Source organism: Larus michahellis, chromosome 2 (assembly GCF_964199755.1).
Source record: "Larus michahellis chromosome 2, bLarMic1.1, whole genome shotgun sequence".
NCBI lineage: Eukaryota > Metazoa > Chordata > Aves > Charadriiformes > Laridae > Larus > Larus michahellis.
Genome location: NC_133897.1, coordinates 18,217,942 through 18,245,210, shown reverse-complemented (window position 1 = coordinate 18,245,210; position 27,269 = coordinate 18,217,942). Strand labels below are relative to the sequence as shown.

Sequence of the window (27,269 nt, the reverse complement as noted above, 5' to 3'; positions counted from 1 at the left end):
AGTGTTCAGTTTTTCATGAGCAGCGATAATTCCAAACAAGCCGTGGCACTGAGGAATTGAGGCTGGCACCAGAACACCTGGGAAGGTCTCTTTCCCCTAGAGCTGTGCTGCCTGTAGGAAGAAAGCCTGAACGTGCAAGAAGGCTGATGTACAAACCCTCAGTAGGCCTTGACAGCGACCATGTGGAAGTGGCTGAACTCACCACCCCACTAGCCAGAAGCTGTGCCAAGGACAGACACGGCAAGTCTGGCATGCTCTGGGCATGTTGGACTTGCATGCGAGTGCAGATTGACTGCGTCTGTGCAGTGGCCATTTGCCCACGATTTCCTCTCCTCTGGTGGGATCCCCCAATGGTGCTTGTAGCCAAACCTGCAATGTAGGCTTACTAATAAAGTATTTCTTAACCAATAAAATATTTCTTAACCTGATCAGTATTGTGTTCATAGAATCATCGAATCATTGAGGTTGGAAGGGACCTTTAAGATCATAGAGTCCATCCATCAACTAATGCTGCCAAAACTACCACTAAACCGTGTTCCTCAGCACCACTTCTGCATGTCTTTTAAATACCTCCGGGGATGGTGATTCCACCACTTCCCCAGGCAGCTTGTTCCAATGCTTGATGACCCTTTCTGTGAAGAAATTTTTCCTAAGATCCATCCTAAACCTCCCCTGGCACAACTTGAGGCCATTTCCTCTTGTCCTATTGCTTGTTACTGGGGAAAAGAGACCGACCCCCACCTCACTACAACTTCCAGTTCCCTCAGCTGCTCCTCCTAAGACTGCTCTCACCAGAGTTTACCTCCTGATGATCTGCCCCTGGGAGCTGGAGGTTGTGTTCTCACAGCCGCTGCCACGTGGCTTCCCGCAGCAGGGGAGGAAGTGGGAGATGCTGCTGGTTTGTTGGACCAGCTCTGCTGATAGCTCGTTCTCCCTCTTATCCACGCAGGTTACGGCACTGCATCCCCTGCGTTGGTGTGGGTAAGGAGTCAAGGGATGCTATACAGCTCCTAGAGGAAGCCAGAGAACGTGTTGCTGAGAATGACGCTAAGTTAGCCAAGATCTTTTTATTTGCTCAGTGGGAGAAATAACGAATTTATCTATGGACAGAACAAGAAAAGACGAAATATAACCGGTCAAAAAACCTCAAATGCAAAAACAAATGCTGGACCTGTGGAAAAAGAACCTCCTGTGAGCAATACACAGAAGACACTGCAGTCGGGCTGTCTGCAGATTTAAAACCCGATTTGAATCCTGCTTTGTGACTGTCATCAATTGTTGTAGTAAAATTGATATTAACTAGAAAAATGAAATGTAACATGTAATGGAAGCAACCAAGGGAACCTGCTGCCGCTGCCAAAAGTCCTCTATACAGCCCCAACCCTCTTTCGCCATTTGTAGAGAAATAGTAACTAGACATGATTTATCTAAGATTAAATTAAGGAACTAACTACTAGACAATGTAGCTTTGTTGACAAGCAGGATATTCCTGTCAGGAGAGTGATGAACTGTAGGCCTAGTCAGCAACCCAAGAAAACCACCTGGAACTGCCAAGGTCAGAGGAGAAGTAGGTAAAAGGTAATTTTGGCAGAGGGAGATCGCGGCCACTGACTCATTGACCACCTACCCAAATGACACCACCTACTCAGAAGAGAACAATGGAAGAAGAAAACAGAGTCTGTGCCCTAATTTACATAGAAAGCGAAGAAATCTCGAGCAATCGTTAAAGAGAGTAACAATGAATATGTATTAATTGTTAGAATATATAATAATCAGTGTATAAAAAGGGAAACTTTTGAAACTAAGGTGTGGTCCCTTGGGACGAGCACCCCATTTCTGTGCATTAATGGAATAAACTTGGAAATACCTCTGCTCTGTGTGTTAACGGCTTGCACACCAGGTAAAGAACCCAAATTTGGGACAACAAATCAGCTGTAGGAATGAAGAAGCAAGTGGCCGAAGCAAGGACCAGATTGTGAAAGGATTTTGGGTGCCTGCACATGCAGGTGGGCATCCACCAGGACTTCTAAAAGTTCCCATGAATTAAGGACCAACTTTGTCGAGCTGCTTTAGGGTTACAGCCATGAGTGACCCCAAAGGCATACGCAGTACTACAGGAACTGAGTTGTAAAAGGCGAACATTTAAAACGTGTTTGCTCTGATCCCAGAAACAGCAGGGAAAGTGTCAAATCAGAACGGCCAGAGGAATCCCAGACAGCAAAGGAATCTGCAGGGCGGCAGAGGGAAGAGCTGCTGCGTCTGCCGGGCAGGGGCAGTTTGCACAGATTGCCTCTCTGCCCTCGGGTTTGCCTCAAAGTTCCCATTTGCTTATTATAAACATTGTTAAATGAAACGTGTAATTCGGGAGAGCAGAACTTGGTCTACTTTCAGCAAGAATTTGCAGCTTGAGAGGTTTCTGAATTCCTGAATTCCTCCCTGAGTTCATTTGCAGGTTTTGCCAGTCAATCAATGACAGTTCTGCCATAAGAGTATTTCTCTCACTTCTTAACAGGTGGTCACTGGCCAGTTACTTCTATAAGCCATTTTCTGTGTGTTTAAACATGATAAATGAGGGAGTGATGATTTTTACTTTAGAGCGTTCAGTTTGAATAAGTTAAGAATCACAATTACAGATATAAAAAAAATATGTTGTATTTTATTGCCCCCAAAGTCTGAATCTTTTTTTTTTTTTTTCCCCCTGCGTGTGGGGTTAACTGTATGGGTTTTTTGATAGCTGTGTGCACTGAATCCCTCTGGAGGTACCAGATCTATCCATCGACTCTAGAGGGAAGCAGAGACAAGCTGGCTTCTAAGTTAGCCCTCTCACTTAGATGCCTATAATTAGGTGGGATGAAGGCAGGCCCTGCGCTAAGCTGTATACTTCAATTACCCTCTCCGTTCAAAGGACACGGCAATTCTGCCCTCACTGGAGCGTCCTGAATTAAAGGTCTTGCAACATAACGGTGAAAAAATCAAAAAAATGTTTTAAGTCACTTGTGAACATAAGCTTAATGTTCATATGCAATAACATATGTTCAATAACATATGCACATGTTACCCGTGCATATCCATATATAAATATTTTTTTTAAAGAGTCGTCCTATTCTATTTTTCCTTCTCTCTGTAGTGATGAGGGTAAGCTCCACGTCAGTTATTTGAAATAGGGAAGGGAAGGGAAGGGAAGGGAAGGGAAGGGAAGGGAAGGGAAGGGAAGGGAAGGGAAGGGAAGGGAAGGGAGCACTGGAAACGACCTGCTGCTTGTGAAAATGCTGCTTGTGAAAATCTTATCGCCGAGGGCTTCATCGTTTGCGAGTTCGGGACCGACATGGGCAGCAGCAGCGCCAAGCAGCGGGAGCCCCGCCGGGGGGCGGCGGGAGCGCGGCGGGAGCAGGGAGGGAGCGCGGCGGGAGCGCGGCGGGAGCGCGGCGGGAGCATCGTGCCACCTCCTGGCTGTAAGGGCGAGGCGCCCGATCCGGGCTTCCCCGAAGAAGGGGCTCTACAAGGATGGCATTGCAGGGACAAAATTGTTAAGTTATGATGTTAGTTATTGCGTTACACCAGCGATGCATGCTTTTCCCTATCCAAAATGTACTGAATGGTAAGACTTGCCTTTCGGAGTACCCAATCTTCACGATTTCTTTTACAAATATACTTTTTAAAAATTAAACGCCGGAAGCAGAAGAAACATATTGCAAGTGACAACGTAAATTGTTTCGTCTCCTTGCTTGATTGCAGATAAATTGTAAATCATATTTTATCTCTTCTTAGTGAAGTAGGAATGATGGGGATGAACGAACTCATAAAAATAACAGAATAGCTACAATCTCTGCTTTTTCTGGAGCACATGTAGCCCTTTGGGAAAGTGCAAGAAATACCATCTGTGTTTCCGAAACTCTGAAGTTAATTTATTGCAGACATCTCTCTATTTACTGTAAATGGACATATTTTGTGTTGCAAAACAACATGTTGCAGTGATGAAAAATAACCTAAAAACTCCCATCCAATTAACTCCAGAGGGTTTTCTACCTGAAAAAGCTCTGTTTAAAAGATCGGTTTGTTTTGCATCAGACATCAAACCTATCTTGTTTTCTTTTTAAGTTAGTTTCATACACGTATTGACAGCTGTTCACAGAGGAAGCTGAGAGGGGAAACTGTGAAGGAGCTGTGACTTTTATGACAGATTATATTTTTCTATTATCAGACAAGAAGTGTGTTTTACAAATAGCCACCGTCTTGGTGAGGGGCTTTTTCAGAATGGACACCTCTACAGGCCTTGCTGACAATCTGCTCTTTCCACTACCGTTCCTTGCAGTTCATGTTAAATGTAAGGTAGAATTTAGAAAATAAGCTTTTTCATCAGAGTGTTTAACAGGTACTTATAAAGAATTCAGAACATAATTCTGAGATGATGGAAATGAGTATTTGCTCTAATACAGCATATCCTAGGAGAAGCGGGGCGAACACAGTTACTTCACTTCAGCTGACAGCAGCTAAGCCTCTTTGTTTTAAACTATGGCTGGAATTGAGCCATGAAATACAGATGGAAATGTGGATCTGAATTTCCCCAAAGTTCAGTGTGCAGTTTGAGTCCATTAGAAAGATAAGTTTGGAAATAGGTTTTAAACTAAACGTTTTTGAAGTGTAGATCCTCTCCAGTCAAATGTTACCCTGTGAAACGTAAAAAGGGAGGCAGTACATGGGAGGCTGAGGCACTGCGATACTGTGTGTTTATATTTGACTGCAAAGATTTAATGTCTGTTTCTTCTTGTCGTGCTTGGCCCTTGAACGATTGAGAGCTCATCCAAACGTCAACTGCTCCTGTGGCAGCAAAAATCCCCTTGAAGAGTTGTTATCTCATTTTTCTCCCCAATCCAGACAACTGGGTTATGAGAATGCAGAAAATGTGGAGTTACTTAGGCAAGCAGGGATGCAAACACAAAGGGGCGAGCCCCGGAAGGCAGCGCCGTGGCAGAGGGGACGACAAAGCCGGGCACTGTCGCTGCTGAGACGAGTTCAGCACAGAAAAATGTTTCTGGAATGTGTATGTGATTCCTCATCCCAGGCTCATTGTCCAGGAGCTTCGATCAACACTGCTGCAGCAAAGATTCCCAACGAGCTGAAACAAAACAAAACACGCATTCATGGGAACATTGCCATTCAAGAGCACGCATTTCCCAGTTAAAATGAAGGTCAGTTTTGGCAGTTTAAGACCCCTTTGATATTTGAGCAAGGCCTTTCCCTTTGCGCAGCTGATCCTGATTACGGTTTATGGCAATGGTAATTCTTCACCTCCCCAAGGCAGCAATTTTGAGAAGAGAGAGGGAAAGCAAGTACAGGATGGTTGTTTAGGAGAGAGGCACACTGCAGAGTGTTTTAACCGTTTCTCCATTTTATGGCTGTGTCTCTTCCCCATGGATGGCCCTTGCACACAACAGCACTAATACTGGACTCTTCCTACGGGAATGCCCCATGTGCATCAACGAAATCACTCTGTCTGGAGGCAGAAAAAATCAGGTCTTGTATTTATGTATCGAAACACTGACTTCTGAACAATAAAACTGTGGTTTGGCTAGGGCTTTAGATGCTTTCTGTTTTCTGGTGAACACAGAGTAATGGATGCCCTAATTTTTTTCTTCTGGCTGCAAAGTGCAGTGGCCAGGTCTCGGGGTCACCCTGCCCACCTCTCTCCCGCCTTACAAAATGAAGGGGAGTGTTCTTGCTCAATTTCTGGAATGCAACTTTGTCAAAAGAGGGTGGATTTCCACATGGATCAACTTTGTGCCAGTCCGAACTGCCAACCTGCTAAGGCAAAAGTACACCGAGCCTTTGCATGAGGGAATGGGATGGGTGAAATTGTGTTTTGCACTGCTTTTCCCTCTGTGCAAAAGACAGAGGCAGATGTTCCAGCTGAGAGCATGTTCTTGAGAGCATTTGGGACAACGCGAAGGTGGGACAAGTCAGAATCCAAAAAGTTGGATGCTGGCTTGTTTTTTCCTATGGCTGGTATGAGGCATTTTGTTACAGGTAGTTCAATTGCACTAAGATTTATGATGTTAGTTTGTAATATATATTTCATTTCTTTATTACTTTCATTTCTCTGGCTTGATTATACCGTGAGCTCTTTGGGTTCATTGAGGCTTTTCATGGAGTTCGCAATACGGAGGGCTACTGCATAGGAATAACTGCTCTTGAAACTCTGGCACCATTAATCTGCTCCCAAACAAAAAATACTCTTATAGATTTGGAGGAATGATTTACAAAATGATTTAGTTGCCTTTCAGGCACTTCAAATGCCATCCTGTCAGCAAAGACAAGCCATGGGTATCATTTCTTTCCTAAAGATGACCACAATCATCGCACTGGGAAGTAGAAGCAGCTGGCAACTTTTGCAAGTTCAGTGTTTGATTCTGATGCCAGGCAGAAAAACAACAGGCAGAATCGCCAATGATCTTTTTTTTTTTGTTGCTGTTTGCCTGTACGATATGTTTTTAAAAGCTTAAATGTGTTTTTAAATATGTCTATGTGCATTTCAAATGGGTCTTCCAGTGTGCAGTAGAACTTCGCAGGTACACACTGTATTTTGCCCTGAAGATACCAAGGAAATGCAATGAAAAAAAGGTACGCGGAACATTTTCCCAGGAAGGAGGAAATTTCGTAACTCCTCGTACATAAGCCTTGCCTAAAAGTAATGGAAAACTTCCATTTGCAGGAGAGGAATACGCTCTCACTGTTTCAGTGACACAGTGAACCTGCTTGAGGAACATTTTGTAAGCCAAACTTTCCGCTTAGCTAATGGTACAGAAGGGTCCAACATGGGAGTTTTCCTTTTCCTTCGTTATTTTAACTAGACCTTCAGTATTACCTTAGAACATACAACTTGTGAAGAACACCATGTGAAGGAAAAAAGTGTTTCTTGCATGTGTCTGTACATTTTCATCGAGATGCAAAGGTTGAAGAGTTGGGGGCCCTCCAGCCTGCCTGGGGAGCTGGTGGCAGGAGAAGAAGCGAGCATGGAGGCCCAGCACCGCACTGCCAGCAGCTGGCTGGGTGCCCAGCCTCCAGTGGTGAACGCTGCAGAAGGAGCTCTCCTTCACTCTGTCATTCTCTCATAAATCAGCCTAATTATTCTAATGAGGAGAGCTGCGTCCCTCTCCTGCGAGCCCTGCTGGTTTACAGAGAGAGGGAAGTAAATAAAGAGGAACAATGCTGGCTGCTGCTGTGGGAGGGACACACGGAGGGAGAACAATAGTCCTGACTCTCCTCCCCGCCACCACCCTGTCAGGAGATGGCTTGGTGCACGCCCCTGGAGTTATTCCAGATCAGAACTGAAATCAGACACTCCGCTCGTCAGCATCTGCTGAAGGAACAAGCAAGTAAAACAGAGGGCAGAGGCATGTTGTTTCCAAGGCTCTATAAGAATATTGCCAAGGAGAGAAAAGGGTGGGATACAAGGCTTCGCAACATCCATCGGAGTAACTAACGCCCTATAAATACCAACCTGAGCTCTAACAGCAAGGATCAACTCTCAGCTTTATGCCTTTCCATTTTTTTAGTGTAAGAAGATAGATTTTAGGCTTTGAGTGAAAACTTGTACCAACTTGTCTCTTAAAAGATGTATTTTGGTTCCTTCTCTTGCTCTGTATTAAAGTCTTCTTGCAATCGTAAAAATCAGAAATTTGTTTCTCTGCAATGAAATCTTAAGATTCTTATATACTACATGAATCTGGGAGCTGAAGCTTTAAGCAAACCACAAACTACCATAAGATTTATTACAGAAATACGAGCGCCAAAATTATGTACAGCCCTACTCATTGTTTTCTATATTTTTGTCATGTTCCCTCTTACTGTCCCCTCGCTATAATGACTGAAACAAATCATTCAGGTCTAGATCTCATAATATTATGACACCCACAAAGCCTCCTTGCTATTGTTTAGGTCAAATTGAAAACATTTGTCAAGAATGATTGTGGAATAGCATCAAAATTCATCTTTATTTTGCTGAGGATTTAATTATCTTATTTCTATTGTGACAAATTATTCTTGATGTTAGAGACTATATTTACATATTTTTAATAAAAAACATTTTTAAAATTAGGCAGTTTAAGTTCTTGTGACGTTCTCCTTTCAGAAAAATTTCTCTTGATCTCCCTGTTCTCAGCAGTTTATCCTCCCATTTTCAGTGTCAGTTTTACTAAAACATCTTCACCCTACCCTTTATACAGCATATTTACATCTATTTTTAGCTCCAGTTTGATAAATTATTCCATTTCTAAATCCCATCTTCAGTCTCCAGCTAGATGTTGTGATATTTTTGGCCTTTCGGACTCCAAAGAAAGCCTGTAAATATCAGAAAACCCTTGTCCTCAGACATTTCCCCATTTACCTTTCCTGTATTCATTTCCACGGGCTGAATATATTGTGATGTCAGGAGATCCCCTAGACCTTCTTTCAGCCCTGAAACGTCCCTGCCTCTCCATTGCTCGTTCCTCTAACATTCCCAATTCTGGGAAGCGTCACGCCAAGCTGATGTTTCTTCTGGCAGAAGAGGGGCCACGTACCGCTGTTGGACACGCTCTCTCCCAGGACCTGGCGGCGTTCCCTCCCCCTGCCATCCCATGGGGCGTCCCGTTTCTGCTGGCCTGGGAGCTCCAGAACTCAGCCTCCAAACCAGACCTTGCTCCATGACACCTGCAGATTGTGCTGAGGCTGGGCTGGAAGGAGCTGCCCTGACATGTCTGAGTAACACATAGCAACTGCAGAAAGCTGGGTGAAGTTGCTAGAGATAGTAAGAGAGGAATTTAAATATTCACGTAAAGAAAGCACATAGTGTGCTGCAGCATCTACAAGCGTAGATTAGAAAAGTGCCTGTCTTAAAGTCAATGTAATTGCATCTTCTGTGATTGGAGTAAAACAGGGGGTGAAATTTTCAGTAGGACTTTGACCACAACCAGCTTCCAGCATTCAGAGACACACGCATCAGGCCAAGCACAAAGTGTGGGACTGTTGTTAAGTCATGAAAAAGATATAGAATTATTTATATTTGCCTTTTATTTCTGAGCCTTTCATGCTTACTTGCTTTTGTGTTTTCAACCTTCTCTTTACAAGGAACAGAAATATAACTTCAAAGGGGGGGAAGAACAAAGAAAATACCTTGATTTCAGGAGCCAGGCCTTCGAGAAATGCACCAGGAATCCTCAGTCTTGAAGTCCAGAGCAATAGCAAGCAGAGCACAAACTCCACTAACTTTACGTAAGCCTTGTGGTATAAAAGCCTCTTGGGCACTTATTAAATTCTTAGTATTAACTTAAAACTCATTCCAGAACTTTAAAATGAGTTTTGTTACCCTCTTTACTACCATACAGGACACCGCACTAGAATCAGAAATTACAGATGCAGAAATTCAACACTTTAAAATCCAGTAACACCACACAACTACTTACTTTGGTTGGTGTTAGGGGCTTTGCTCATGCTAACAAGATGATTTTAACTACAGGTTAATTCATAACTTCCCAGAATCCCCACGTAGCAAAGGTAGCATCAGGTAGCTCAAGCAGCATACGCACACACGCATCTATTTACTTTTATTTAGCACTTCATGCAGAGTAGAGACGCTCAGGTCCTTCTGACTGTCTCAGTGTGAGCCTGCCTGTGGTGGTTCTGTACAGCATGTATTGCCTCCATTTATTTAATCACCTGCTCTCTACCAGCACCCACGAGATGGCCCCTTGTCCCATGGGCCTTGCAAAACCGACTGGCATGTTCGTGTGCGGTGGGAGTGACGGGCTTGGGAAATGGAGCCTGTTTTGTGCTCTGAGGGTCCAGGCTCTGAACAGGTACCGCACTTAAAATCTCTCCTGGATGAGAGTATACAGAAAGCGTACTGTTAGCCAAAACAAATGACTTTTGATATCTCTTTAAGATATTTGGCTGTGCTTTCCCACCAAACAACCAAATGCAGAAGTTATTTAAACAAAAATGTTCGTGCAAAGAAATATGGGAAGATTTATTTTAAGTCCACAGAAATCAAGTTACACCTTGTGTTTTGTCACTGCTGACTTCACCAACACCCAAAACTATAAAGTACAGGCACAATCTAAGTTAAAAGGCTCATCTTAATGTCCAAGAACCAAGCTTCATTTTAGCAACATCAGTGTAATAATAATACATGGCATGCTAAGCCAGTGAAAAGGACTTTTAACTAACAGTTACAGACAAATTTCATACCTATATAAGTACCAATATGTGCACTGCTTTATTAAGCTCATCTAAAATAAAAAAATGTATTTTAAACTGAACAGATCTGAGACCAAAACTCCATGTTTTGGACAGGCAGTACTTGCAACGAAAAAACCGCACACAGGAGTGCAGCTACTGGAAGAATAATTGGTCTGCAGTGACAAGCAAACACAGGATTTTGTTGTTTCTCCTTCCCCTTAAATGGCTGCTGGCTTTTAGAATTTGCATGATGAAAATTCTTTTCTGAAGGAAAAAAAACAAAGCTCCCATGGGGCAGCCGTAGCTGCTTCCCATGTGGTATTGGCTTTTCTTGGAGCAAATTATCCCATTTATTATTATTCATACCTTTAAAGAGAAAGAAAATTCCTTCCCCACTCAGCCCAATAATGATGCAGGAGGGAGCAAATAAAAATAAATAAAAAAAGTCCTCTCACTTGCTACTTCTGCAAGCAACCCCACTCAATTCAGACCAAGGCCAGCAATGTTGTCCTTTTGTGCTTTTCCTCCTCTCTGATGGAGGCCAGTACCAGATACTGCTCTGCCCCAGGTTCTTTCACTACATTATCAGAAATATGCCCTTTCTTTGTCTAAGATGAAATGATGACTGCTAATAAAAGAAAATACAGTTTGTCTGGTCTGGAAGAGCCAGTTTGTCACCAAGACTTTGCTATCAGTAAATAAAAATAGAAAACTTTATGCCAGTGTGAAAATAACTGAGCTGCTGTCCTCATTCAAAAACTATTTTTGTATTCAGTCATCCCAGACAGCAGGAAAACCAATTGTTCCCTAAAATGTTATAGAAGTCTGTGCAGACACTGTTCGTACCCAGAGATTTCACAGCGTGCAGACTTTTAATTGCCTCTCCTTTCTCACTGCAGATGAAGACATCTGGAACATTATCTCTAGCACACCTTACTGGGGAACATATTAGTTTGTAAAATAGAGCAGGATTACAAAGAAAAATTGCTGAATAGGTACAATGTCCTGACATAACTTTTTACAAGTAGCCTCACTGTGAGCATACTCCACTATCTTAGCACATGTTTATTATTTTGCAATATAGGTCATATTCAGAGCTTTGAAAAAATACCTAGCTGACCTATAGTGGCTTCCTCAATGAGATCACTGATCTGCAAGCTCCAGCATTATACTCCTTTTTCCTCTTTTTAATATCAAGATTAGTCTTTTCTCAAACACAGTGCAATCATTTCTGGAACACACTCAAGTTACTCTGCACGTAGCCTTAATACTAATTAAATTACAGCACCCCATATAGGCCTTCTTCATTTGCAGAAGTTTATAAACAAAGTCTGCATTTGCTGGGACAAGGATATTCTCATTGACAAGCATAATAAATGTCTATTCTTTAATATCCACAGCATATCAGGAACACCCCATTCCCTCCATCTATTACTTCAATCTAAAGGTCTTTTTAGGATGGGTTTTTCATAGGATGAAACTCCTCAGGTGTCTGTTGTTTCTCTACCATATAATATTCTTACCCCACCTAACCATAACTTTTTTGGCCCTATCAAACTGAATGAAATCTGTTTAACTTTGCAAACAATTTTTCCAAGCGTGCCAGAGCACGTCTGGGCAATCTGAAGATAGTGAAAGTATCTCCAACACACCATGTGGCAGAAGAGCAGAGTGCTTCTGGTCAGCAGCTTGGGATAACTAAAAACATGGTAAGAAGGGGCCAGGAAATAGGGACAACAAAAGTTGTTGCGGCAGACAGAGGAGGATAGGGCTACAAACAAGGGTTTATATAGTGGCAAGACTGTGGGTGCTGCAGAGGGTACACAACCTAATGCAAGTTGTTAATGACCAGCCTATTTAAATTGTCCTCTCTAATGGCAGACAGTACTGATATATTAGACAGGTTTCTACCGAGAACATACTACACTTATTAAAATGCTCAGTATATTTATACATATATTTTAAGGGGCACGTATTTATTGTAGTATGTGAAATAAAATACTGCTGTCAGGTGTCACCTGTCCTAGATTAAAGTAATTTTTAATCTGAATTCATACAGCCAGCTTCTTTTCCCTATAGAAGAGGCCTATCCATCCATCTCTCTACAATTCCTGACTTGCCATGGTACCTCAAATCCATTAACCCAAAACGAGCTGTAGTAGAATATGGTTGCCACGCAGCCTGCTGCTGTTATATGTGGTCAGAATGCTGTTATGTGGTCTACATACCATTCTAGATGGACTAGAAGTCAGATCCTCCACTGTACTTAAACGCCAAGGAGCCTCAATGTCTAGAAAACCCTTAAAGGCTGTCAGTGCAAATACCTGGTCGTCTTACATAGGCTAGCATAAGGTAATAAGAGGTCTGATGAAAGTGAGACAAAACAGCAGGGTTTGTAAAGACGACCCATCTGAACAAGGTTAGACTCGTAAAAGGTAATTAATTAGCAACTATCATTAAAAGTTCTTTCTGTTCCTGTGACCTGTCTCCTACAGTCAGTTCCCAAATACATGTAAGTAGGGACTTGGAGAGAGCAGGTCTGGAAAGTGAGAATAGCTGCTCCGGAGCTGGGATACTTTGTCATGAAGGGTGTATCCATGGATAAATAAGTAATACTTTCAAACATCATCATGATGCTGCATGCCATGTAAAGTGAGTAATAGCAGAAAGTATGCATCTGCTCAGTTATTTCTTTCCCTTCCCCCAACACACAGGTTGAAAATGCATAATCCAGTTGGTTTATGTCAAACGCCAAACAGGATGTGAATCCCTTGGAAGCAGCCCAAGTCAGAGCATTCAGTTGAGGCTGAAAAAGCAAAGCCACTATTTCCAGATCTGTTCCTGATTTGTGGCAGATTACTATCAAATGTCACTGTTTATCAAGGGGGATAAAGATATTAACATTCTCTGTAAGGTACTTTGTGATCTGTTGATTGGAAGCACTTGTTTATATGTCCTATATAAATAGATGTATGTATACACTTGGCATTTTTAAACACTTTTTAAAAGGTGCACAGCATGGCGTAAAACCAAATCTTGTTTCACTTAAATTGCTGTTGTACAGGTAGTTTCTTTCTGACATTCTCAAAGAAAACCCATATATTCATATGCACAACATGAATGCCTATGGCAGAGTGCCACAGGAGGCCTCAATGGAATTCTTCATTAAAAAACAAACAAACAAAAAAACCTGAAAGTACATTCCAAATTGAACAAGCAACGCTTGTTGCAAATCATTTAAACTACTAAGAGCAGCCACAAAACTCGCAACTCAACTGAAGAATTAGACAGCGTTTGACCAAGAACTTGGTGTACTACACAGTGAATACAAACCACTTAAAGGCTTGCAGACTTCAGTGGAGCTTAGGCATCTGTATGTTTTCCTTTGGCCACAGGTCTTTGAACTCAAACAACTTGAATCTAAAGCAAGAACACTTTAGGCTTCAGAGAAAAGGCCCTACAAAGAATAGGATTTTAAGCATGTATCCTTCTCATGGAGTCATATCTAATGTTGCATGTCACTAAAAGACAGAATTCCCTGAGTTTCAAGAAGAGAAACAGGTTACCCTTTTCCAGCAAGTCCAGCGACTCCTGAGCGCACAAGATTTCATAAGTGTGTCCACATGGTCAACTGCTTTTTGGCAGGGCAAATTAACCCTTGCTGAGCCCAATACTGTTGCAGCTACACTGCTTCCAGCTGTACTTGAGCTTGTGCATTTAAAGATAACCTGACCGTGATCAGGTATCAAATTCCTTGTGACTGACAGCATGGTCTAGGTTTTCTTTTTGTGAGCTTGCTTCAGTGGACCTTGCAACAGTAATCTGTGACCATTATAACCACCTGGTTTGAATCGTCTCACAACCCTCCACCATGAGCCAGGCTAACAAAGATGCTCCTCTGTTTCCACAAGTGGGTGGTCTCTACTGAAAAGGCAGTGTCTCTTTTGCCCCACACGCCCTCCACACTGGGCTGAAGTATCCATTCCTTTCATGCTAGCAACAATTCTTGAGGAAGGACCAATATTTAATGAAAACTACCTTGGGTTTGTCCATTACAGCAAGTAACCCCACTTACTACTGGACAGTAAGCAGCACAAATCTCCATCAGGATTTCTGTTACTGAACAGCTGCATAAGCATATGAAGAATTACTACTAGCTAGGTTTTTTTGTTTTCAAACATCTGACAGAATATGATTCAGCCATGACTACCACCTATATTAAAAAATACATCACTAACTGTCAATCTGATTTCCAACTCAAAGTGTTCTTACTGCATAAGGAAAAAGAAGCTTTAAAAAGAGTTAAAGCTTGCAGAACACAGAAAGGATTTTGTCTCTGGAACTGAGAGACAAGCCGGATCAGAATGGGTCTCTAAGTTGTATCAACTTGTTAATAACCATGTAACAACAACAAGAGAATACTACAAAAAATAATTTGATCTAATTCTGAATACAGACAGGGAGATTTGAAAGCATTTAGGAAAGAGATTTTCTTTTTTTTTTTTTTTTTTTTTTACTATGTTCAACTGAATCAATTAAGTGATTTAAAAAAAATTTAAGTTACAGATCTGTCATGGACCATGATGGAAATAGTTTTTTAAAAGTGTTCCCATATACCACGTATCAATGGAAAGATCCTTACAAGAGCTCTCACTGGAGCACGAGAACCTACGCGTATCAAGCTCAAAAATAACAGCTACGAAGGTTTACCTTTAAAATGCTCCATGATCAGTCTATTTGGTATCATACTTTGAAAAATGTTTAAAATTAAGTGTTAAAAATTGTTCAGCCTCTTCCTTTGTTTTACAGTCTGTACCTAACACTTCTGTCTTCTTGATTTAGGCTGGCCACTGCAGGAAGCTGTGTGTCTGCCTCTGAAAAGATAATAAATGAGAACACTCAACACCGTTACAAATCCCTCAGGGCCAAGTACATATATTCTACAAAACATGAGTGGCGGTAAGCAGAGAGGAAAAGTCATTCCACATAACTTCATATGCCTTGAAGTGAGGTGTGAGCAAAACTGAAGCTCCCACCACAGCCAGCAGAATCCCAGTCAATCCCACCTCCAGAGGGAGACTGACTTTTCTCAAATGCCTTTTCTCGAATGTGATCTCTGTCTACAGGTACGCATTTTCCTCCAATACAGACGAACCCTATTCCAAGAGCAACATTTTCCCATTTACGATGTTCAAATGAAGGACACACACAAATATTACCAACTTTGAATGATGTAGCAAGCAACGGGCTAGCTACACTCAAAAGGCAAAGATTTGACACCATCATTTTCAATGCTGCTGCTAAATAAGATACCCAAGTTCACGTTAAAGTTTACTAATGTACTGTAGTGGTTACTGCAGCATAGTCTAGTCTTGCACAAATAGACAAAAAAGTGCAGACTGTTCCACCCCACAAGATCTTGTGAAACTATTGAAGCCACTACAAAATGAAAGTGGTTTATTAGCCCCATGTCTTCTAACTTCGTATTTCTGTAAAATCAAACTACAATACTAAGGTAGTTTTCAGACAAATCCCATAAACTAAATCTATGAATGACCAAATAATATGGTCTTGAAGCTCCCTTCTCTGCAAGCCTGAACCTCTCCATCAGGTTTTACCAATAGCTAATATGTAAATTGCATCATCTGCACACATCTGGTTTATACCGCTAGATATTGGACAAAACTACATCTGAAAATCAACTGGGGAAGACAACAATCAAGGACTACTCTAGGGTAACTGAAATTAAAGACAGATTCATAAAGCAGTAAGAGGCAAAGAACAAAAAAAGACCCATTCCCAGTTTAAAAGAAGTGTAGAACAGTCATCCAAGAAGCAGCCACGCTGCCTGACTCCCCCCAGCCCTGATAACACAACAGCAGCTGACAAAGCAATTGGTGCACAAAGTAAACCAAAAGCTAGTATGTCCTTCCCCCAACACAGAAAAAAAAAAAAAGAAGTGGGATTTACATCTATATTTAAAATCATACACTTACATTAAAAACAAAGTTAAATGAGTGCTCTGATTTTAGGAAAACTTGTCTATCCATCTATCTGTTAAAAAAAAAACCAACAAAGACACATAAACAAATCAATATTAAAGCATGTATTGATACTTCTTCACTCATTACTGAAAAGGAGGAAAAAAACTTATTAAAAAAATGAACTGTTTTATCTCCTTCTTACATAAAAATTCGAGAGCCCAGGATCTACTCAAAGTTCAGGATAACTTCAGCAGCTGCCACAAGCTACATCTTCTAACTCAAATTTCTCCTAACAAGCAAAAACATCTAAGGAGTAACAGCTATTGGTCTTCTGCGCAGGACTCGTCTACACAATAAGTTAGCTGTAGAGATTTGATCCTTTTGCTACCAATCTTCTGTATGTTCTTACTGCAGAATTAAACTTTGTTCCAATTTAGCTTAATCCATTTGGAGTGAGACACACCTATACCACAAGAGCTAGATGGGACTGAGATACTTAATTCTGAAATTGCAATCCAAGACCCAGCCATCTGGATTTAGATTATAGTTTGCTTCATTGTTTGAATGGACAATTCTTCAGGTGTTTAAAGATGCCTAGTCTTCCTAGTCTGAAGACCTCCTAATCCAAGGAAATAAATCTCTTGCATTCACCAAGTTAAAGTGCCAAAAAATTGCCATCCCTCTGCCTAAATTCTCCAAGGTCAATCTGACATACACATGGAGTGCATCTAATACACTGACAGGACTTAGGGTTCTTTATAAAACCCAAGTAGTTCACCAATTAATGTTCATAGGAGAGCTACCAAGGTAGAAAACAACAGCAACACATCCTGCATGAGCCTGGCAGTACCCTTACCCAGCAAACGGGAGGCCGATTCCACAGCCTCCTGCTGGAACTGGCCACTGTGCAGCTGAGTATGCCCATTCTGGGCATGCCCAAAATCTACTCATGCCATCCCAATCTACTCATGCCTGCCCCTGTAAGGCTATTAGCAGAAAGTGTGTGTGGGGTAGTACCTGAACTGTAGGGTAAACATCTCCGCAGAGACAGTGATGGATTGTGAGTGATTGCCTGTATAAGGGACTTCATCTAGTGGTCCATATTAACCACCTCCACACAGAAAATTACTTTAAACGTATCACTCACAAGCAGTTTCTTTGGTAACCACCAAACTCTATCATACATAATAAACTTAACTTACTTGGCAGAGTCAACGTTCAAATGTTTTGAAAAACCTGTTGATACCTAGACTTCACAGAATCGAATGGTTCGGGTTGGAAGGGACCTTAAAGATCATCCAGTTCCAACTCCCCTGCCATAGGCAGGGACACCTCCCACTAGACCAGGCTGCTCAAAGCCCCATCCAGCCTGGCCTTGAACACTTCCAGGGATGGGGCAGCCACAACTTCCCCAGGCAACCTGTTCCAGTGCCTCACCACCCTCACAGTAAAGAATTTCTTCCTAATGTCTAATCTAAACCTACCCTCTCTCAGTTTGAAACCATTACCCCTCTCCTATCACTCCCCTCCCTGAGTGGGTCCCTCCCCATCTTTCCTGTAGGCCCCCTTTAGGTACTGGAAGGCTGCTATAAGGTCTCCCCAGAGCCTTCTCCAGGCTGAACAACCCCAACTCTCTCAGCCTGCCCTCACAGGAGAGGTGCTCCAGCCCTCTGATCATCTTTGTGGCCCTCCGCTGGACTTGTTCCAACAGGTCCATGTCCTTCTTGTGCTAAGGACTCCAGAGCTGCACGCAGTACTCCAGGTGGGGTCTCACCAGAGCAGAGTAGAGGGGCAGAATCACCTCCCTCAACCTGCTAGCCAGGCTACTTTTGCTGCAGTTGTATGTGCTAGGTACATATTTAAGAAGTATTGCTATAAAAGCTGGGAATCATTACCTCTCCTCCTGTTATTTAGAAACCAGGTGGAGGTGCTACTACATAAATTCAGGAAATTAGATCAGAGCTCTAGATGCGTTTCACCGGAGCTTTGAATCAAGCACAGGTAGGAGTTCCAAAAAGTGTGTCTCCTCACATACCAAATAAACTACAAGACACTCAACACAGCACTTTAGATTAGGCACTACAATTTGGTAACCTGAACTTTTGTCATTAAGGCTTCTAGATTGTAAGCACTCAAATAAATTACTGGATCTAACCCAGACACTCATATAAAATCAATATAAAAATTAAGTCAGGACTAAGTATGATGCTTTAAGTTTATAACCTGCCTTATTTCACACAAACTTTCCATTGCAGACTAGCCCTCCAGAGCTGCTGTAATCCGCAAATTATCACTTCTGTTCTAGCAATACTATGTATCAATTTAGTTTGTATATCTTTTATTCTAATGAACTGAAGCTGTTTAAGAAAAGCTATTTATGTCAAGATTTATACTACAACAGATTAAAGATGTCAAGATTAAACTATAACAGAAAATACAACAGTGAAAAAGGTTTACCACATCAATAAAAGGATAGAGTAAATTCATTTGGGTGAATACAGAATATAATGGTAAGAGCTATTTTTGACTAACGACTCTGCAGGTGCACTTACGTCAGAATGACTGCCACACTTGTGAGTTATTCTACAAACAGGCAAGCCCTACAGATATGGTATTATTGCTCTTCATTCGTGAATCTGAATTTAAACAGAAATTTTATAGACTGGAATCACTGAATGGAATTCTAACATTTCAACTTTTTATTTGAAAGTTGGGAGGCCCCAATGTGTGTAAATACTAGCCAACAGTTATATTTTCCCTTTGTTTTGTAACTTAAAAAAATTCAAACATCTCTAGTATTTTAGTTTTGAGACTGTAATAGCTACACTTAGATAGGTCATGAAACAGACTTCTTCAAAGACTTGCAAGGCTTCTCTTAAAACTTCTTTAGTTTTAACAGCCTAAGGTAGAGCAAGAGGAGGCATTAGTTATAATATACGATTATTCTAAGGCAAACAAACCTGTAATTATCATCTAAGACAGATAATATGAAAAATTAACTGTACTGTTCTCTATAAATGACCTTTCTATGATACAATTTTTTTCCACATAGACAATTTCAAGTTCCCTTTCAGATAATAAAAAGCAGCAGTTTACATATGCAACTCTAGAAGCCCTTGCTCTTTAGTTAATACCTTTTCCTCCCGAGTCTTCCTGTTTTGACATAAATTAGTTACTACTACCAGACTGAGGGAAGAGAAAATGCCAAGAAACATCCACTCAAATAAATCACTTTTTTGCTACTAAAAGATAGCAACATTTTTGTGTTTCACTTCAATATAAACAAGGTGGTCCTGAATACTGCAGGATTACAACAACAGCAGTACCCCTGAGATTATCAAATTTTATCACCTCAGCATTACTCGAGGGAAGTCAGTGAAAATGCTATACACGTAAATCGTTGATTAGCTTGGTCACACTAATCCCTGATGTAGCATCACAACCAGATGAACATAAAATGTGCTTCATATTATTGCTGAAGAACTATTACTGAAACTATTCACATCTACATACTCTTTATACTTGCACCTGAGAGACACACAGTTATCAAGTAAGAAGATTACAATTGCACTTCTTTCAATTTAGTTAATTGGTATAGAATGAAGATTTGACTACAAGATGCAACTTAAAAAAGTTACTGCTGCAACACACAAATGAGTAGGACAAAATGCATGTGTATGTACACACATAAACACAGAGAGGTTTAGTAACTACCAGAAATAATAGATGGGATTAAATTCAGATTTCTGCCATGCTATTACCTCCTCCCAGATCTCTAAACTAAGTTCTATTTTAACTTCATCTGTAAGAATACCTGACAGCTGCAAAGTATTCCTAATCTCATTTTCTGCTTTTCATCTTTCGTTTGTATTTACTTCTCTCCATTCCAGATTGTTCACTATTATTTAAAATCTTATTACAATTACTTAATAGATCAGTATAGAGCTAAAGCACACTAAAAAGGTTTCCAGTAGTTTCACTGTTGGCTTGTAGCTAAAATTATCATCTTTGGCCATGTATTTAACCCTTAGTATTTTTGATTGAATCCCAGTAGTTTTTTCAGCACTTCTAGACACTATTGAAATAGTCATCTTTTCCTTATCCATAGTGGATTAGTTGGTCTGAGCTTACGTGGTATAGCTGTAAGTAGTGCTGTGCCCTGCACGTGGGAGATACGCACTTGCACCAAAACCTGTCTTTCATCATAGTGTGCCTCCTACCTAAGCAAGGCTTTTTCAGTATAGCTTCAGAAGGTGCATGAACCATATATAGTATCACAGTTTAATCCTCCATGCCCTGCCTTAGTCATGTCTGCTCAACGTATACCTCCGTTATTCCAGACAAGTAAGAGATGATTGTAAACAGGGGCTCTCTTTGTGCATGCATCAAACAGAACTCCAAATTCCTAGAGGAAAGTCAATAGCTGGTTTCTATTTGGCCCCTAACAGTAAAGCCTAAGCATTTGTAAAGTGAAAAGAAGTAGTATCTGAGCGATTGCATCTGCTAGTTTTCAATCAAACAGGAATTCACTGGTAGCCTCCGAAGCCAACCAATAAAACATGATTTTTTTTTTTTCAGACCTTCAGAATAGCCTGGAAGCATCAGCATGTCAAAATTGAGCGCCTCACATCTGCCTCAACTACCTACCTGCAATATAGTTTTGTAGTGTTTAAGTAATTAGATTTTTTTTAAACAGCAAAACAGCAACTTTATTTCATCTACTTTCTAGTGCATTTAAAAATAGTAGTAAAACATACAGAAAGGTTGGAAGAAAATCTCTCTTTGTTTATACTGTCATTGCAAGGTTCTGTGGCTAACCACACTTCTCACCTAGTGGAATTTTAGCACTGTGGAGTCCAAACATTTGACCGTTTCACGTTACATTGGTTTTCAGTTCTGGCATATGCTTTAAGCTTCCCACTTCCTTCTTCAGGACATTAAGCAAAGTTCTAGAACTATCCAATATCTTCATGTAAGCAGCTTCAGTTTCAGCAAGAATTTTATCAAGCTCATTCCGTGAAGCTACCTTTTGGGCCAGGTTTTCACATACACACTCCAGTTGTTCACTCAGGACTTGGATTTCATGCTGGAGCTTATTTTTTTCCTCTTCTGCTTGCTGGATTTGTTTGTTCAGCTCTTCTTTTTGCATACACAAGTCTTCAATGCATTTCACTAGCTCATTATTGTAACCCTGAAGAACAGCTCCCTGCTGAGTCATCCTCCACTCCCCTCCCTGAGCTCTGCCACTGCTCCCTGAAGTCCCGTCTCAGCAACAGCCTTCTGCACTCTAAAAAAAAAAAAAGAAGACAACAAAAAAAAGAAAGAAAACTTCTGTAAGAGAGTTATCATGAATAATGGTATCCTACCACGGATTGAGCCATGGGCAAACGTGGTCTGTTTAAGGTTATCATGCTAGTTCTGAGTTGTGCCACATCTCTTCCCTTTTTAGGAAAAGGGAGGGAGAAAATCTGTCACCTATACTCACCTTTACCAAAAAATGATCTCTCCTACGATACCCTCATAGCAATGCTCAACTACAGTACCAAAAAAGCTTCTATTATATTTTATAATATCTTAATAACATTCTGAACGATACGATGCTTTGTACCTCAGACTTCGAGGGTATGGTCAGAAATAACCAGAACGACCCTTTCCAGGAGAGACGGCTCAGCAGTCACCACCACCAGCAGCAGCGGCGGCATCCACTCGGCCTCTCATGAAGCGGATCCTCCTCGCAAACTGAGCGGCCAGGCACCCACTTCAGAGAGCCCGGGGCCACCTGAAACAAACCCACCCGGCGCTGTTGCCGCCTCACGGGCTCTGGGATGACAATTTTACCGAGGTGCGGGCGAGCCGCTCGCCGGCCGGAGGTGAGCGCTACAGCCCGTCAGGCGGCCGTTAGCGCCCCTCGCACCCCCGCTCCCCACCCCAGCGGCCGTTTACACCGCGCCCGGGCCGTTCTACCACCAGCACCTCGCTCCCTCAGCGGCCAGGGCCGCGGTGGCCTGGCGGCATTTCCTCAGGGACCGGCAGCAGAGCCCTGCCACTGCAGGCCGGGAACAAACCGGCGCCGCCGCAGGGGCCGGACCAGGCCCGACCCGCGCGGCCGCCGCCTCCCCAGGGACATTTTAACAACCTCTTCACCGCCGAGCGCTTCCTCGCAGACGATGAGCCACATACAAAATGGCTCCTGCCTATACATCAAGTCCCTGGGCGGAAGGGGAGGAGGGGGTAGGTAAGAGGAGACCTTCCCTTTCCTATCTGGCGGCCGGGTGCCGCTTACCCCCGCCCCGCCGCTTCTCTCGCAATTCCCCCTATTGCCCCCACCTGCCTGGCGTTCCCGCCCTGTCGGCTCCCAGCGAGAAAGACCCACCGCAGCCCCGCTGCCTCACGGCCCAGCCCGGCAGGGGCTGCCCTCGTCCAATCAGCCGGGCGCGCCCCGCCAACGGCTGCTCCGGCCGGCAGCGCCTCGGAGCCGCCTGACTGAGGGGCGGCGGAAATACCCGAGCGTTTCCGAACGCGGCGCGGAGCGTGACAACATCTCTACGGAAATAACCGATGTTTTCCGAAGACAGGTAGCGCTCGGGAGTGGAGGGCGAGGCGGGCCGGCCGATGGGAGGGGGAGGAGGGGGGGGAGCAAGGGGAGTTACGGAAGGAGCCGATGTTTGCCGAAGAGAGCGACTGAAGGGCGTTGGGCTCGGCGGAGGCAGCCGATGTTTCCCGAAGGCAGAGTCGCCCGAGAGCAAAGGGGACAGAGGGGACGGAGCGTGTCGGAAAGAGCCGAAAACAGCCGACGTTAACCGAGCGCGGCGTCGCCCGAGTTTCCCGGATGTAGTTGGAGGAGCGGCGGCGGTGGCGGCGGGCGCAGCGGGGGGAGGAGGCGGCCGCGGCGGTAGCGGCGGCGGAGTCGGCGCTCCCGGAGTGTCTCAGCGTGCGCGGGGCCGAGTTGGTGGCGTCTCCCCTCTCGCTGTGCGCGGAGGAGATGGGCCCGTGAGCGCCGCTCCCAGCCGAGCCGCCCGAGCCGCCCCCTCCCTCCCTTTCCCCCTCCCTACCCCCGGTCGGCGGCGAGGCGGAGCGCTGCCTCCCCCTCCTCCCCCCTCGGCGCCTGTGGCCCGGCCGCGGCCGTCCCCTCCTGGTCCCCTCACACTCACACACACAGGCCGGGCATTGATGGTAATGTATGCGAGGAAACAGCAGAGACTCAGTGATGGGTAAATCCCTTCCTCCTCCTCCTCTGGCCCCTGGCCCCGCGGGGTCTCCCCCCTCCCCTCCGCCATGTTTGGGCCCCCTTCCCCGGCGGCCGGTAACGGTTGTTCGCTAACGTCTCTCTCTTTCTCTCGCTTTCTCTTCAGCTGTCACGACCGCAGGGGGGACTCGCAGCCCTACCAGGTACCTCAAGCGCCGGCCGCTAGGCCTAGGAGGAGGAGCAGGGGAGGGGAGGGGGGGGGAGCTACTCCAGCGGAGGCTTCGGCCGCCGCCGCAGGCCGCGGTGCAACAGACGGCCTGGTCCCGTCCCTCGGCGCCGTGTCGGGCCCGAGGGAGCGGAGCGGGGGGCGGTGGCGGCCTCGGGCGGAGGGAGCGGGGTTCCGGCGCTGTTCTGAGGCCTGCGGGGCCGGGGCGAGGAGGAGAGGCCTAGTGCGACCCGTGTAGGGCTTGGGCCTAGGAGTCGAGGAGGATACGGTGCGAGGGGCGGGAGAGAGAGCCGGGGTCACTTGCAGTGGAGTGGAGATCCAGGGGGAGGTGAGTGTTTTCCTTTTAAAAACAAAAGGCATCTTGTTCTTCCCCCCACCCCCCTCCCCAAGTCCTTTCTTCTCCCCAAAACTGCTGCTATGGACTGTAACCTGAGCAGGGCATGGTTTTAGACCCTGAATAACTGGGGTTGCCAGTAAGGCTTAATTTCTGCAGTTGCCAGCTGCTAGGCATCTTCAGAAAACATGAGATCCCTAAGCTGCTGACAATAATCTCAATTTCTGTAAGGTAGATACTGTATTCGTCTGCTGTATCTACTGAAAAAAAACCCCAGTTCTCAGAGTGCGAATCTGGGGAATGCCGTATATTGAGATATTGCTCTCCTTAGGGCACGGAATTGAACTGTTTTATTACATTTCTGAGTATTTGTATCACTGTGAAGTGTAATCTGACAGTCCAAGGCAGTTGTCAGTGACAGTTCATGTAAATGTAAACACTTGCCACTTAGAAGCTCACACTGCAAAGTCAAGCAAGTCAAAGTGAGGCAGAACATGTAATTTTTGGTAAATACTTCAAAATTAATCATCACATTACATGTTTTGGCTTCCCAGAATTCTAGGGGTTTTTATTACATCTGCTACAGGGTTGCTAGGACTGAAAAAACGTTACAGAAGTTCAAGGTAGTGGTGAAACTGAGCAGCCTTGAATACAGTATGGAGGATGTACTCAAAGTTTATACTGATCCATTGTAACTTTCTGTTTATATTCTTAATACCAAGTGGAGACTTGTACTTCTCCCAAAAGTGGGGGAGTACTGTGGCCTATTTACTGCTGAAAGTATGTGGTCCATCAGTGAAAAGACAGAGAAATTAGGTGTTATGTTGGATGTAATAGTGGGAGAAAATGGTTTGAGTTCTAATTACAGAACTTGTTGCTTTAACGTAGGTAATTAAAATCAGAAGGACTAATGCTGATTGTTTAAATGGGAAATGAAAATTAATTAACTTTAAAAAGTGTTTTGGAAAGAGATCTAAAACTTCGAAATAACGTTGTAACATCAGTTCTGTAACTTCACATCTAATGTAAATGCCTATTCTCTTGTGATTTGTTACAGGCTCTTAAGTACTCATCCAAGAGTCACCCCGGTGGCGGTGATCACCGTCATGACAAGATGCGAGACACCACAGATCCTTCACCACCAAATAAAATGTTGCGGCGCTCTGATAGCCCTGAAAACAAATACGGTGACAACACAGGGCACAGTAAAGCAAAAAGTGTGCATACACACAGAGTTAGAGAGAGGGATGGTGGTGAGTTATCTTTCATTAACCTTTATTTAAGTAATAAATAATTTCTCATGAAAATTTAGCCATTATCACTCAGGTGATGAGATTGTTACACTGAATGTGCATTGTACCATGATTGGAAGACTGCAGTGAAACCAAAGTTCAAGTTTCATTGGAAGCAATCATTTAAGCATTGTAACACCTATCAATTTTTTTATTTTTACAGGTACGGTAGTTTTTCTTATAACCACAAAGATTATATAAACTTTTTTTTTTTTAACTGACTGACTTAGAAGTATGACTGACTTTAGACATACTGCAACATTTGGTAATGTGAAATAGTGTTCTGGATTTTTCACTAACAATAAATATTAGCTGTTTTAGAGACTTTTTAAATAACTTTGTGTATTATGGTGGTGTACTGTGTAGTTACGCGCTTCATAGACTGAATCTCGTAAGAAATCAAAAAAAAGCTGCTTCATATTTAGCTGCTGTGTACAACTCGTAACAATCAGAAAATAATAATCAACGGTAGCACTTACTAGAGCCTTTCTTGGCAGGAGCTTAGAGAATAATGTTCACAGTCAAGTCAGCCTCCTCTGTATTTACAGGATATTCTAGACAGTAGTAATATCCTTTTTTTTTGTTTGTTTGTTTTTAAATGATGGTATTTTCTATCCCTGCTTCCTAGAAAAAGGACAGAGTAGGATTTTCCTTTTAATAAAAAAATGGTAGCAGTTGCAGTTCAGAAAATCCCTGTTACTGACTGAATTTAGAAGCGTTTTCTATTTTGTAAGTACTGCATTTGGCCTCTGTATCAAGTTATAAAGTGAAGTATTCAAGTAGAGAACTTAGAGCTTTAAAACAGTGCTTCCTTGTTCCATATAAAGTTATCAACTTGTGATGTACAGATATATTTATTGCTGCACTATTGTTATTTGGTATAGTAGTTAAAGTAAAACAAAAAAAAATACCTGTAAGTACCTTTTAGGAGATACTAGTTCCACATTACAAATGTGTTTATGGTACCCGAGTGGTTTTACAACTCCTATTTGGTTTTCCTTCTTTGGATTAATACAGAGGCTCTGTAGATCACCGATAATGTGGTATTAGTGTGGAGAAGGATTATAAAAACCAGACATCTTTTGTTAGTACACTGATTTTCATTATATCTGATCATACTTTGTAGTCTTGTAATGAAATACATGTGCGAGGCCCGTAGGCTGCTATTCTGTGCTACTTTTCAGGACACAGAGGTGCCCTCTCTTATTTCTTGTTCACCTGTCCAAAGATACTCATGCTACATACTCTTGCAATTCTGGTTAGTTTTGTTACAATTGGTAATTCTGTCGGCTTCAGTGGAGCTACATTTAGTCGAGTTATGCATATATGAGAACATCTGGAGGGTGAGGCTCTATATGGGGAGCGTATTTGCTTATTTGTGTGTTGGGATTGTTTTTAAGATAGGAAAGACAGTCCGAAGATCTCACTGAGTCCAGCTGGATTTAATAGTTGGGGAATGGCCTGAAGCATGGATGTATACAGTAACAATGAAGAAAAATGAATTATTTGTAGCTTTGTAAGTGCAGGAACACTATCCCACTGTACCTTCTCCTTTTCTTCTTTCCCAGGCTGTTAACACAGTGGAAAATTTCCTTTATTCTAATCTGAAAGTGGTCCTTTGCACATCATATATTACTAGACTGTCGGAAGTAGTCATGAACAGTCTGAGGAAAATTACTAATTTTAAAAGATGAACGTTTGTACGGTTTTATAGAAATTAGAAGTGATTTTTTTTGTGTTGTTGGTAAGGTTAGTTTGGCCCCAGTTTCAGCTTTTCAAAATGTATTCAAGACAACCAAAGTTGCGCTAAATCCTCTGTATTATATGTAGTAAACCAAAGGTGAGCAGATGTGAGCAGGAGGATATCGACTTTATCTTTGATTTACTGAATCTTTCTGTCAGTATGAAATGAAGGTAGGTGTTAGAATATGGTGAAATAGGTATTATGGGCATTTGCATATTGCTAATATGCAAAAGACATAATTAATAATTTACCATGTTCTCTGTCTATTGAATTACACTGAGGTACTGT

General features: G+C 42.8%; 2 protein-coding genes across 13 annotated transcripts in view; one reads left to right on the top strand and one right to left on the bottom strand.

Annotated features, from left to right (window-relative positions):
* On the bottom strand, positions 1 to 22,875 carry LOC141738666 (microtubule nucleation factor SSNA1-like). 10 transcript variants are annotated; one of them, XR_012585438.1, is made up of 4 exons: positions 22,527 to 22,875; positions 21,030 to 21,486; positions 16,212 to 16,269; positions 9,977 to 15,089 (listed from the first exon to the last, which is right to left on the bottom strand). XR_012585438.1 is itself a non-coding variant. In XM_074574381.1 (3 exons), exon 2 carries the CDS (start codon positions 21,415 to 21,417, stop codon positions 21,073 to 21,075), a length of 345 nt encoding a protein of 114 aa, XP_074430482.1. In that variant the 5' UTR covers positions 21,418 to 21,486; positions 22,527 to 22,875; the 3' UTR covers positions 1 to 5,116; positions 21,030 to 21,072. The 10 variants fall into 10 exon arrangements, 9 of the variants coding, with proteins under 9 accessions (XP_074430482.1, XP_074430479.1, XP_074430481.1 ...); XM_074574381.1 differs by lacking the exons at positions 9,977 to 15,089; positions 16,212 to 16,269 and adding an exon at positions 1 to 5,116; XM_074574378.1 differs by lacking the exon at positions 16,212 to 16,269.
* WAC (WW domain containing adaptor with coiled-coil) overlaps positions 22,831 to 27,269 on the top strand; it is a 66,424-nt gene continuing 61,985 nt past the window's right edge. The window contains exons 1-3 of one of the 3 annotated variants that reach the window (XM_074574375.1): positions 22,831 to 23,410; positions 23,552 to 23,588; positions 25,003 to 25,198. In XM_074574375.1, coding sequence (XP_074430476.1) covers positions 23,370 to 23,410; positions 23,552 to 23,588; positions 25,003 to 25,198 — 274 coding nt within the window. In that variant the 5' untranslated portion in view covers positions 22,831 to 23,369. Of the gene's footprint in view, positions 23,411 to 23,551; positions 23,589 to 23,680; positions 23,940 to 25,002; positions 25,199 to 27,269 lie in introns of those variants that run through there. The other 2 variants (XM_074574374.1, XM_074574376.1) reach the window with 2 other exon arrangements.

Coding starts and splice junctions, on each gene's coding strand:
- LOC141738666 (XM_074574381.1), bottom strand. CDS start 21,417: ATGACTCAGCAGGGAGCTGTTCTTCAGGGTTACAATAATGAGCTAGTG.